Source organism: Oncorhynchus clarkii, chromosome 6 (assembly GCF_045791955.1).
Source record: "Oncorhynchus clarkii lewisi isolate Uvic-CL-2024 chromosome 6, UVic_Ocla_1.0, whole genome shotgun sequence".
NCBI classification, from domain to species: Eukaryota; Metazoa; Chordata; class Actinopteri; order Salmoniformes; family Salmonidae; genus Oncorhynchus; species Oncorhynchus clarkii.
The window spans coordinates 24,100,703-24,113,350 of NC_092152.1; the positions used below are offsets into that span (position 1 = coordinate 24,100,703).

Consider the following 12,648-nt stretch of genomic DNA (forward strand, 5'->3'; position numbering starts at 1 on the left):
CAGGTCGCTATGGAAATAAAGTGACAACATCCAACTCAGCACTGCTCTCTGTCACAGCATCCTCCTGAAGGCACAACAACAACAAGTGCCTTGAGACAATCCATGAGAGAAAGAGTGCAAGATACTGAGGTTTGTCAATATGACACATCTCTTAGGACGTCAGGACTGCGTTGAAAGTCTCCGGAGAGATTTAATAGATCTTCAAGGTGCTGTTCTCGATGTCTTCTCTCGGACAGGCCCAGTTCGATTCCCCTCCTGGAAGTTCCCAGATAAGCTTTCATGCAATCTGGACCTGGTGTCGCTATTAGAACAATACGACTTTGTTGATGGGGAAGAGGAATTCAATCAGCATTCACATATTGTTTTGCTGGAGTTGGTGATTGACAGGTAAGTTATTGTACATTATGGCTTATTGTAAAGATCTGATGTGGCTATAGGGAATAGTTAGAAATGATTATACATGACTGTAATCCATTTATTTCCCCTAGATTGCTGCTCCTGCTGCAAAGTTTCAATGCCCATGCAGAGCAGTTGAAGTTAGGACAGAAGAGAGAACACATTCAGCAAAAAGGTCCATGTGTATCAATTGGCCTTGTAGTCAGACACTATTGGAATAACTTGATCCAGGTTGGCAACCTGAGGGCGGTGAGTTTTAAAGCACACCTGGTGTTTATTTTTCACATACAATAGCTAAATGCATATCTTATGACCATGTTGTTTCCCTCTCCTATTCAGTGCATGAAGCAAGATATTCAAGAAGTGATCAAAGCTCCAAAATGTGAGGAAAATACAACTTTTTCTTCAGAATCCTCACTTCTGAACACAAAAAGTTATCTTTGTTCACAGTCTCCATCAATAGTGTCTCAGCACTGTACCTCAAGAACAGCAGCAAGCACTCCATTGTGTCCTCCACAGAAAATATTAAATGGCTCCCTCTCCTGTCCCACTCACAGAACTTCAAGCAGCATCCCCTCCTGCCTTCCCCTTATATCCACGGACACTCGTAATGTAAGTTGCCAGACAGTAGTGTCATCCCTTGTTCCCTGTGATGCCTGTGCTCAGGTCCAGTCCAGTTTGAGGGAGACTGGTGATGCTCTTGTGGAGCTGTGTCGGATTGAGGGCCTTCCCTCCTCTCTGCAGCGCCTTCTAGTGGCTGTGGATGACACCCTGGAGCAGGGCCGTCTGACTGCAGGAGATGTGTCCCAGTGGTCCATAGAGCAGCGCAGGGACATGGGCCGGGTGGGTAAGCATCTGCTGGAGGTGCGGTCCACAGTGCAGCCTCTCAGAAACAGCCTTCAGGCAGCGGAAAGGGAACGGGAGGAGTTCAGGGCTCAGCTGGGTAGAGCACAAGAGGAACTGAAGCGTGAAAGGGCAACACACCAAGCCAGCAAAAAACAGCTGGAGCAAAAACTGCAGGAGGCCCAGGTATCCAGGGAGGAGACAGAGAGGAGACTGCAGAAAGAACATGAGGAGCTAAGGAGAGGTACAGTAGTACTCAACAAGTGAGGACAGAGAGGAAACCTTGCTGACAACAATATATTTGAAGGGATACAAAAATAATAGGACATTTCAAGAGTAAAGGTGCTTTCATCATATTCACAATATAAATGTGTCCCTTTTAGGCACCGTGTCCCTGGAGGATAGCAACTCCAAACTGAAGGCAGGGATTAGTTTGCAAAAAGAAAGGTTACACAAACTTGGTAAGGACATACATCCCCACACCATGTCTGATGTTTTAGGAGCAGAAGGAGAGAGCCCAAGTTATCTAATTGTTGTGAACAGAAAAACTGCGAAACATTGTCCTTTCTTTGTCAGAGTGTGAGAGAGATGAGCTACATCAGGAAGTGAAGACCATGCAGGTAGAGGAAGAGGCACGGAGTAAATTAGAGGAGAAGACACAAGTGCTGGAGGCTCAACTGTCCACTACTCAGCTCTTACTTGACAAGGAGAAATCCAAGTACCAGAATGCTTGTCGCCAACAGGAGGTCAGTATAACAATCATGTATGGAGTTGGGTACTCATGGGGGCAGTCTTGAAAACCAGACCTGGGGCAGTACTAGTAAATGTTCTAAAGACACTGATTTGTGTCTTTTAAGTGAGTTGTTACTGCACAGTCTCACTCTGTGTCTTCAACAGTCACTGCAGGCCAAGCAGAGGTCTCTGCTGGAGCGAGTGGATGCTCTGGACCAGGAGTGTGAGGAGCTTCAGGAACAGTTGGGGAAGAGTGAGGACCGACAGACAGACCTACAGGAACGACTGACACACATCTCAGAGGAGAAGGACCAACTTGAAACCCAGCTCACCCAAGAACAGGTATATTACTACCTGACAGCCCGCAATGCAATGTTTCATATAGTTCATTTTATAGTGCTGCTTGCATACATTGGGCAGATACATATTTCAGCATAGCATATATATTACCTTATTTCATTTCCAAAGAACAATCATTTGTGTATAACTAACTGCCTTGCCTCTGCATTCCCTGAGGCCTTGTGTTCTGAGCTTCAGCAGGAGAAGCAGAGACTGGAGAGTCACGTGAGTGAGCTGAAAGACAGTGTGAATCAGTTGAGAGGAGAGGTTCAGGAGTTAGCCCAGAGGCAGAGGCTGCTGGTGGCGTTCCCGGAGCTCAACCCCATGCCTCAGGGATCTCCACAGAGTACGTTCATTTCCCTAAATAACCCAGTGTTTTCCGTGTTGACCCACCATGTTGACTTTGTTGACTTCTGTATTGTTTGCCAGTGTGGGTTTACTTACATTTGGTTTTGAATAGTTACCACACAGACCTGGTTACAATTACAGTATGTTGACTATGCTATCACCATGTCAAGCTGCCTGTCACAGCTCTGTGCATATTCTAATCTAAGACTTGACTCTGTCTCAGGCACAGGGGATGTGTTGGGGGATATGGAGCAACAGTTACAGGCTAACTATGTTCGGATTAGGGTTCTGGAGCAGGAGAATAGCACCCTGCACAGTAGCCTGGTGAAACTGAGGGATAGAGCCCAACTAGGGGCCTCCATGGTGGAGTCCAAGGTAGGAGTCCAGGGGACAGTTCTACTCCTTTAGTGTAAAGTGTGTTGACCGTGGAAACTGATGAAAGGGGCTAAGTGGGCTAATACTTCAAAACTGCTGCTGGAGAACTACTGCATGTTGTGATCCATTGAATACACCTGATTTGAACAATGATAAGGGCAGTTGTAAACATTAAACACATTGCAATCTCTACAGATGACCTGCCCCAGCAGCTGTGGATTCACCCAGTCTCTGCCTGACACACCCAGCGAGAGCCAGCTAAAACCCACCCCCTATGTACAACACAGCCCTTTGTAAGTCAACACCACATAAAGAACATATCCATTTATGTTTGCAGATAATACAGGGACAACAAAAATGGAATCCTGCCTTAGCATGTAGGTTGTATTATTAATTCTAGTAGTGTTTTCATAAATACATCCTGACAGACTCTTTATCTGTTCTCTCATTCTGTCCATCCCAGTCAGACCTCCAGTGCAGGGTTGTTGAAACATGGAGTGAGGAAGAAGGGAGCAGATGAAGGGGCCGTCCCTATGGAGATGAGGCCTCGGGATCACTTGTCCACCGCTACCTCGCCACTCTCTGCCACCTCCACTACATCTCTGGTGCACCAGCAGACCCTCCGGCTCTCCCCAGACACCAGTGCAGCCAGAACCTACACAAGGATACGCCAGGCATCCAGAACCCGCTCTGTTTGCATGCACCAGAGGAAGAAGTGAATCCAGCACTTGGTGATCAACATCATGGTGACAGTTTTTTGAGCATAACAATGCTCAAAGAGGCGGGGGCTGAAAGAGGCTGTTGTTTAAAGTGTATGCCAGGCATCTCCATAAGTGGACTGTGATAAGACACAGATGATTTGGGTAGAGAAACAATACAGCTAAGCTGTAGAGTTCAGGATCTTTGTCAACATTGATCTGGCTTGAAGTCACTATTAACCTGAAAATTAATTTGCATTCATACACAATACAACTGTGGTGTCATGTTTTTTATTTCTTGAACTGTTGTGTTAATCATTTTTCTGCACTGAATCCAGTGTTGGGGAGTAGTGCATTTTGTAGTAGCTTGGTGGTAGTTGAACTAAATTCTAATCTTGGTAGTGTTTTAAGTAGTATTTAACTTTTCCCCCCATGTAGCGGTGTAGCTAACTACTGGAACTACCCACAACTTTTTTGCAAAAATAAACTATGGGTGAAGTAGACCATTTTCTACTTTTTTGGCATCAGACCTTCCTAATTCTCACTTGAAACACAGTTTGTGTTTAATTGGCTAAATTACAAATTCTGTTAACATCTGACTAGAGTGATCTGTTCTTGCAATTTGTCGTCTTATGACATTTCAAATTTAGATATGATAATTTATCACAAAGTAGTTTGGATGTAGTTAACTTGTAAGTGAGGACTTGGTGGACTGTATATTCTTTAGGTTAGGTTTGACTTTATGTGTTCACTACCGTGTGAAGGTAAGGGCACAGATGACAGACAGGTAGGATTCCAGTTGAGGTGGTTAAATAACACTGACGATGCACAGGCACGAAACTGCACCGCACAGTGTATGTAGTATAGATGGGCTAAGGCACTTAGTGATCTGGCAACTTGCTTCAACCAAAGTGTGTGTGTGTGTGTGTGTGTGTGTGGTATGTCAACAAGGACACACACTGGCCTTGGCTAACACATTGAAAGCTAACTGGTGGGAAGAGACAAGGATGGCTGGAACTTTCTCTCACTTGACTACTCTCGAGCTGATCTCTGAGCTGGAGATCGCCCAGCATGCTCTGCTCCACTTCACCGGTGGGCGGAGCTACAGCTCTGATATGACTAACTAACATTACTGATGTGATTAACTAAAATAATTCACAGCCTTTTGAACATAACTAAAGCTACTTTGAAAAAATAGTTAAGTAAACTATATTTTTCTAAAGGGTAGCTTTAGTGTAGATTAACTTATACCATTGTGAAGTAATTGGTAGCTTGGTAAACTATATTTTCAGAGTAGTTTCCCCAACACTGTTTGAATCACAAATTTGTATTTGCTGACTTCTCCCAAAAGCACTTAGCACAATTATCCACAAGGAGGTAGTGAAACAGTTATCTGGTTTGGAAGGTAAAGCAATAATAAACTGAGCATAACAAGCCCATTAAAGCCCATCAATTATTTAAACTCATGAATAAAGAATGTGCTCAAGCACAACCTGCAAAAATAATTTTAAATACCTTAAAATTGTCAGTCTAAAACAGGGAGAGGCCTCCTAGGTAAAATACAAGTCATGGTGACAACCTGGTGTGGCTCTGTGTGTTTACTTGATTGGGAACTCTGATTGGGAAAAATACATGCTCCGTCTGGGATATATTTTTGAACGGTCATCCAACTCGCAATTCCAAGTCGGAAACTCATTTTTCTAGAGCTCCGACATTCCAACCTGAAAATCACTGACGTCATGATTCAATTTTGTTTTTTGATTTCCCAGTTGTCTTGAAAGCACCATAAGGCCTTCTAAAGCCGGTATCACTTTTTTACAAAACATTTGAGTGTGCTGTCACTGACCAACTGTCTCGCTATCTCTCTTAGAACGATCTTCTTGACCCTAACCCGTCAGGCTTCAAGACAGGTCACTCAACCTAGACAGCTCTTCTCGTTGTCACTGAGGTTCTCCGCCCTGCCAATGCTGGCTCTCTTCTGTTCTCATCCTAGATCTATCTGCTGCCTTCGACACTATCAACCATCTGATCCTCCTCTCCACCCTCTCAGGGCTGGGCATCTCAGGCTCTGCACACTCTTGGATTGCATCCTACATGCAGGCTGCTCATAGCAGTTGACGTGCAGAGGATCTGTGTCTGCACCACGTCTTCTCACTACTGGTGTCCCACAGGACTTGCCTCTAGGCCCTCTTCTCTCTATACACCAAGTCACTTGGCTCCATCATATCCTCAGATGGAGAATGAAAGTATGCAGTTGAAAGTATGATGTTGACATGATCAGTTCAATCAAAGTTACTGTAGATATAACGTGATTTGATGTAATTTTATCTGTGGCCAATGACCTTGAGCCTTCTTGGATGGGAACTTCTAATGTAACGCTATGGCACCACCCAAGGGGCTTGAATTGTCGCGCTCTCCCAGTAGATTTTCGGGTGACGTAGTTTCCCCATGAGTAACAGAACTCAGAGCCAATCACGGCGCAACTAGATAACGCTGGCTGCCCTACCACCACAGAAAGCGCTGAGCTAGGCTGAAACCTGCATTTTGGAGCTGCCTTACTCAAGAAAGCAAAAAAGAGAACATGTTTGCATTCGGCTTTATTAACTCAATGTTGTCGTTTTTTAAATTGTTTGCTCACTGATATGTGACACGTATTAATGCCAAAATAACATGCAAAACAGGCAACTAAAAAAAAGCTCTGCCTCACATGCCATGAATGACAGGTCGCCACTGGCTGTGAGTCTTTATGGGTAAGTCTCTAAGAGCTGTCCGCACCTGAATTGTGGAACATTTGCCCATTCTTTAAGCTCTGTCAAATTGGTTGTTGATCTTTACTAGATAACCATTTTCAGGTCATGCCATAGATTTTCAAGTAGATTTAAGTCACAACTGTAACTCGGCCACTCAAGAACATTCACTTCCTTGTTATGCAACTCCAGTGTAGATTTGATCTTGTGTTTTAGGTTATTGTCCTGCTGAAATTCATTTTTCAGTGTCTAGTGGAAAGCAGACTGAACCAGGTTTTCATCTAGGATTTTGCCTGTGCTTAGCTCCATTCCGTTTCCTTTTATCCTGAAGAACTCCCCAGTCCTTAACGATTACAAGCATACTCATAACATGATGCAGTCACCATTATGTTTGAAAATATGGAGAGTGGTAATTAGTAATGTGTTGTATTGAATTTGACCCAAACATAACACGTTGTATTCAGGACGAAAAGTGAATTGCTTTGCCAAATGTTTTGCAGGATTACTTTAGTGCCTTGTTGCAAACAGGATTGTTGCAAACATGTCTTGGAATAGTTTTATTCTGTACAACCTTCCTTTTTTCCCTTGGGTTAGCATTGTGACTAGAGTGATCTATTCTTGCAATTTGCAGTCTATGACATTTTAGATATAGATATGATAATGTATCAAAGTAGTTTGGATGTTGTTAACTATTTTTCAAAGTAACTTTAGTTAGGTAAACTATATTTTTCTAAAGGGTAGCTTTAGTGTAGATTTACTTCACACTGGAATAAGTTATTGGTAGCTTGATGAACTGTATTTTCAGAGTAGCTTCTCCAACACTGTTGGGTTCACAAATGTGCACTTGCTGACAACTCCCAAACGCATGTAGCATAATTATCCACAAGGGGGTAGCGAAACAGATATATCGAGTTTGGAAGGTAAAGCAATAACAGTGACAAAACATTAAAAGATGTGACACATTAAGGCTATAACACAACAAAAGGTGGAAAACAATCAAGGGGTGTGAATACTTTCTGAAGGAACTCTGTGTTTGTGTTGCAGCATGTGTGGTGCATACAGTGCATTCGGAAAGTATTCAGACCCCTTGGGTAGTTTCCACATTTTGTTGTGTTATAGCCTTATTCTAAAATGGATTAAATGAATATAAATTCTCATCAATCTACACACATTACCCCATAATGACAAAGCAAAATCAGGTTTAGAATTTTTTTCAAATAATACAAAATAAAAAACATATACCTTATTTACATAAGTATTCAGACCTTTTACAATAGGATTCGAAATTGAGCTCAGGTGCATCCTGTTTCCATTGATAATCCTTGAGATGTTTCTACAACTCACACACCTGTCTACATATATATTTTTTACATTTCACCTTTATTTAACCAGGTAGGCCAGTTGAGAACAAGTTCTCATTCACAACTGCGACCTGGCCAAGATAAAGCAAAGCAGTGCGACACAAACAACAACACATGGAATAAACAAACGTACAGTCAAGATACAATAGAAAAAAATCTATATACGGTGTGTGCAAATGAGGTAAGATTAGGGAGGTAAGGCAATAAATAGGCCAAAGTGGCGAAGTAATTACAAATTAGCAATTAAACACTGGAGTGATAGATGTGCAGAAGATTAATGTGCAGGTAGAGATACTGGGGTGCAAAGGAGCAAAATAATAAATAACAATATGGGGATGAGGTAGTTGGATGGGCTATTTACAGATTAACTATGTACAGGTGCAATGATCTGTGAGCTGCTTTGACAGCTGATACTTAAAGTTAGTGAGGGAGATATGAGTCTCCAGCTCAGTGATTTTTGCAATTCGTTCCAGTCATTGGCTGCACAGAACTGGAAGGAAAGGCGGCCAAAGGAGGAATAGGCTTTGGGGGTGACCAGTGAAATATACCTGCTGGAGCGCGTGCTGCGGGGTGGGTGCTGCTATGGTGACCAGTGAGCTGAGATAAGGCAGGGCTTTACCTAGAAAAGACTTATAGATGACCTGGAACCAGTGGGTTTGGCGACGAATATGAAGTGACGGCCAGCCAACAAGAGCACACAGGTCGCAGCAGTGGGTAGTATATGGGGCTTTGGTGACAAAACGGATGGCACTGTGATGTCAGAGCAAAAACCAAGCCACAAGATAAAAGGAATTGTCTGCAGAGCTCCGAGACAGAACTGTGTCGAGGCACAGATCTGGGGAAGGGTACCAAAACAATACTGCAGCATTGAACGTCCCCAAGAACACAGTGGCCGCCATCATTCTTAAATGGAAGAAGTTTGGAACCACCAAGACCTTTCCTAGAGCTGGCTGCCCGGCCAAACTGAGCAATCGGGGGTGAAGGGCCTTGGTCAGGGAGTTGACCAAGAACCCGATGGTCACTCTGACAGAGCTCCAGACTTCCTCTGTGGAGATGGGAGAACCTTCCAGAAGGACAACCATCTCTGCAGCACTCCACCAATCAGGCATTTATGGTCAATCAAATCAAATTTTATTTGTCACATGCGTCAAATGCATGTGAAATGCTTACTTACAAGCCCTTAACCAACAATAGAGTTTTAAGAAAAAATACCTAAAAAAATAAGAAATAAAGTAACAAATAATTAAAGAGCAGCAGTAAAATAACAATAGCGAGGCTATATACAGGGGGTACCGGTACAGAGTGCAATGTGCAAAGGCACCGGTTAGTTGAGGTAATTGAGGTAATATATACATGTGGGTAGAGTTGACTTATGCATAGATAATACCAGAGAGTAGCAGCAGCATAAAAGGTAGAGGGGGTAATGCAAGTAGTCTGGGCAGCCATTTGATTAGATGTTCAGTAGTATTATGGCCTGGGGGTAAAAGCTGTTTAGAAGCCACTTGGAACTAGACTTGGCACTCTGGTACACCAAGGAATTTGAAGCTCTCAACCTGCTCCACTACAGCCCCATCGATGAGAATGGGTGTGTGCTCGGTCCTCCTTTTCCTGTAGTCCACAATCATCTCCTTTTTCTTGATCACGTTGAGGGAAACGTTGTTGTCCTGGCACCACATGGCCAGGTCTCTGACCTCCTCCCTATATGCTGTCTCATCATTGTTGGTGATCAGGCCTACCACTGTTGTGTCATCGGCAAATGTAATGATGGTGTTGGAGTCATGGCTGACCGTGCAGTCATGAGTACAGGAGGGGACTGAGCACACAACGAGGGACCCCCGCGTTAAGGATCAGCGTGGCAGATGTGTTGTTAACTACCCTTACCACCTGGGGTCGGCCCATCAGGAAGTCCACGATCCAGTTGCAGAGGGAGGTGTTTATTCCCAGGGTCCTTATCTTAGTGATGAGCTTTGAGGGCACTATGGTGTTGAACACTGAGCTGTAGTCAATGAACAGCATTCTCACATAGGTGTTTCTTTTGACCAGGTATGAAAGGGCAGTTTGTAGTGCAATAGAGGTTGCATCATCTGTGGATCTGTTGGGGTGGTATTCAAATTGGAGTGGGACTAGGGTTTCTGGGATAATGGTGTTGATGTGAGCCATGACCAGCCTTTCGAAGCACTTCATGGCTACAGACGTGAGTATTACGGGTCGGTAGTCATTTAGGCAGGTTACCATAGTGGTCTTGGGCACAGGGACTACGTTAGTCTGCTTGAAACAGTTTGGTATTACAGACTCAGACAGGGAAAGGTTTAAAATGTCAGTGAAAACACTTGCCAATTGGTCAGCGCATGCTCGCAGTACACATCCTGGTAATCCGTCTGGCCCTGCGGCCTTGTGAATGTTGACCTGTTTAAAGGTCTTACTTACATCGGCTGCGGAGAGTGTGATCACACAGTTGTCCGGAACAGCTGGTGCTCTCATGCATGTTTCAGTGTTACTTTTCTCGAAGCAAGCATATAAGTAATTTAGCTTGTCTGGTAGGCTCGTGTCACTGGGCAGCTCTCGTCTGTGCTTCCCTTTGTCGTCTGTAATAGTTTGCAAGCCCTGCCACATCTGACGAGCATCGGAGCCGGTGTAGTATGATTCAATATTTGTCCTGTATTGATGCTTTGCCTGTTAAATGGTTTGTCAGAGGGCATAGGGGGATTTCTTACAAGCTTCCGGGTTAGAGTCCCGCTCCTTGAAAGTGGCAGCTCTGTCCTTTAGTTCAGTGCGGATGTTGCCTGTAATCCATGGCTTCTGGTTGGGGTATGTACGTACGGCCACTGTGGGGACGACGTCGTCGATGCACTTATTGATAAATCCAGTGACAAATGTGGTGTACTCCTGAATGCCATCAGAAGAATGCTGGAACATATTCCAGTCTGTGCTTGCAAAACAGTCCTGTAGCTTAGCATCTGCTTAATCTGACCACTTTTTTGTTGACTTAGTCACGGGTACTTCCTGCTTTAGTTTTTGTTTGTAAGCAGGAATCAGGAGGACATGGTCATGATCAGATTTGCCAAATGGAGGGCGAGGGAGATCTTTGTACGCGTCTCTATGTGTGGAGTAAAGGTGCTCTAGAGTGTTTTTGCCTCTGGTTGCACATTTAACATGCTGATAGAAATTTGGTAAAACGGATTTAATTTTCCCTGCATTACAGTCCTTGGCCTTGCGCCACCTCTGGATGAGCGCTTTCCTGTTTGCTTATGACGGTATACAGCTCATTGAGTGCTGTCTTGGTGGTATGTAGACTGCTATGAAAAATACAGATGAAAACTCTCTAGGTAGATAATGTGGTCTATAGTTTATCATGATATACTCCACCTCAGGCGAGCAATAGCTCGAGACTTCCTTAGATATCGTGCACCAGCTGTTATTTATAAATATATATAGACCGCCAACCCATGTCTTTCCAGAGGCTGCTGTTCTATACTGCCGATGCAGTGTATAACCCGCCAGCTGTATGTTATTCATGTCGTCGTTCAGCCACGACTCGGTGAAACATAAGATATGACAGTTTTTAATATCCCGTTGGTAGGATATATATGCTTTTAGCTCGTCCAATTTATTTTCCAGCGATTGTACTTTGGCCAGTTGTACGGATGGCAAGAGCAGATTAGCCACTCGTCGGCGGATCCTCACAAGGCACCCCGATCTCTTCCTGCGATATCTTTTCCATCTCTTTCTCCTGCGAATGACAGGACTCATTAAAGAGAAATTCTTCGTCCAGTTGAAGGTGAGTAATCGCTGTTCTGTTTTCCAGAAGATCTTTTCGATAATAAGAAACATTATGTACAAAATAAGTTACAAAAAATTTGAAAAAAGAAACAAAATAGCATGCTTGGTTAAGAGCCCATGAAACGGCAGCCATCCTCTCCGGGCGCCAGAGTGGCCAGACGAAAGCCATTCCTCAGTAAAAGGCACATGACAGCCCACTTGGAGTTTGCCAAAAGGCACCTAAAGACTCTCAGACCATGAGAAACAAGATTCTCTCGTCTGATGAAACCAAGATTGAACTCTTTAGCCTGAATGCCAAGCGTCACGTCTGGTCATGTCCCCCCTACATATTGAAATGGCATTTTTGTCTCCCCCCCACAGTTTTATCATTGGCATGTGATACAAAACGAGACCATGGTGTGCATTAGGACCATGCGGACGCCTCCGAGCAGTCGAGTAGAGTGTTTGCAGTGTTTATATATACTGGATTTATCCAAGTAAATATACATACAACTCTGGAAAAAAATCCTCCACCAAGTTTCACAGTGGGTGCAAGACCTGGAGAGGCCTACAAGCCACAGTGTCTCACACGCACTGTGAAATTTGGTGGAGGATCAGTGATGATCTGGGGTGCTTCAGCAAGGCTGGAATCGGGCAGATTTGTCTTTGTGAAGGACGCATGAATCAAGTCATGTACAAGGTTGCCCTGGAAGAAAACTTGCTTCCTTCTGCTCTGACAATGTTCCCCAACTCTGAGGATTGGTTTTTCCAGCAGGACAATGCTCCATTCCACACAGCCACTAGATCAAGACCCTGTCATGGCCAGCCCAAACTCCAGACCTGAACTATAGGCCGACCAATTAATCGGCATGGCTGATTAATTCGGGCCGATTTGAAGTTTTCATAACAAAAGGTAATCTGTATTTTTGGACGCTGATTATGGACGATTACATTGCAGTAGACTGCGTGGCAGGCTGACCACCTGTTATTCGAGTCCAGAAAGGAGCCAAGGTAAGTTGCTAGCTAGCATTAAACTTATCTTATAAAAAA

At 44.0% G+C, this 12,648-nt stretch overlaps 1 protein-coding gene across 1 annotated transcript; it reads left to right on the forward strand.

Moving 5' to 3' along the window:
* Positions 1-76: 76 nt before the first annotated feature.
* LOC139410846 (coiled-coil domain containing 157) lies at positions 77-4,232 on the forward strand. Its single transcript, XM_071156419.1, has 10 exons — positions 77-387; positions 489-645; positions 736-1,483; positions 1,623-1,700; positions 1,816-1,985; positions 2,137-2,313; positions 2,488-2,656; positions 2,882-3,033; positions 3,229-3,326; positions 3,497-4,232. The coding sequence occupies exons 1-10, from the start codon at positions 140-142 to the stop codon at positions 3,750-3,752; spliced, it is 2,253 nt and encodes a 750-aa protein (XP_071012520.1). The 5' UTR covers positions 77-139; the 3' UTR covers positions 3,753-4,232.
* Positions 4,233-12,648: the final 8,416 nt, after the last annotated feature.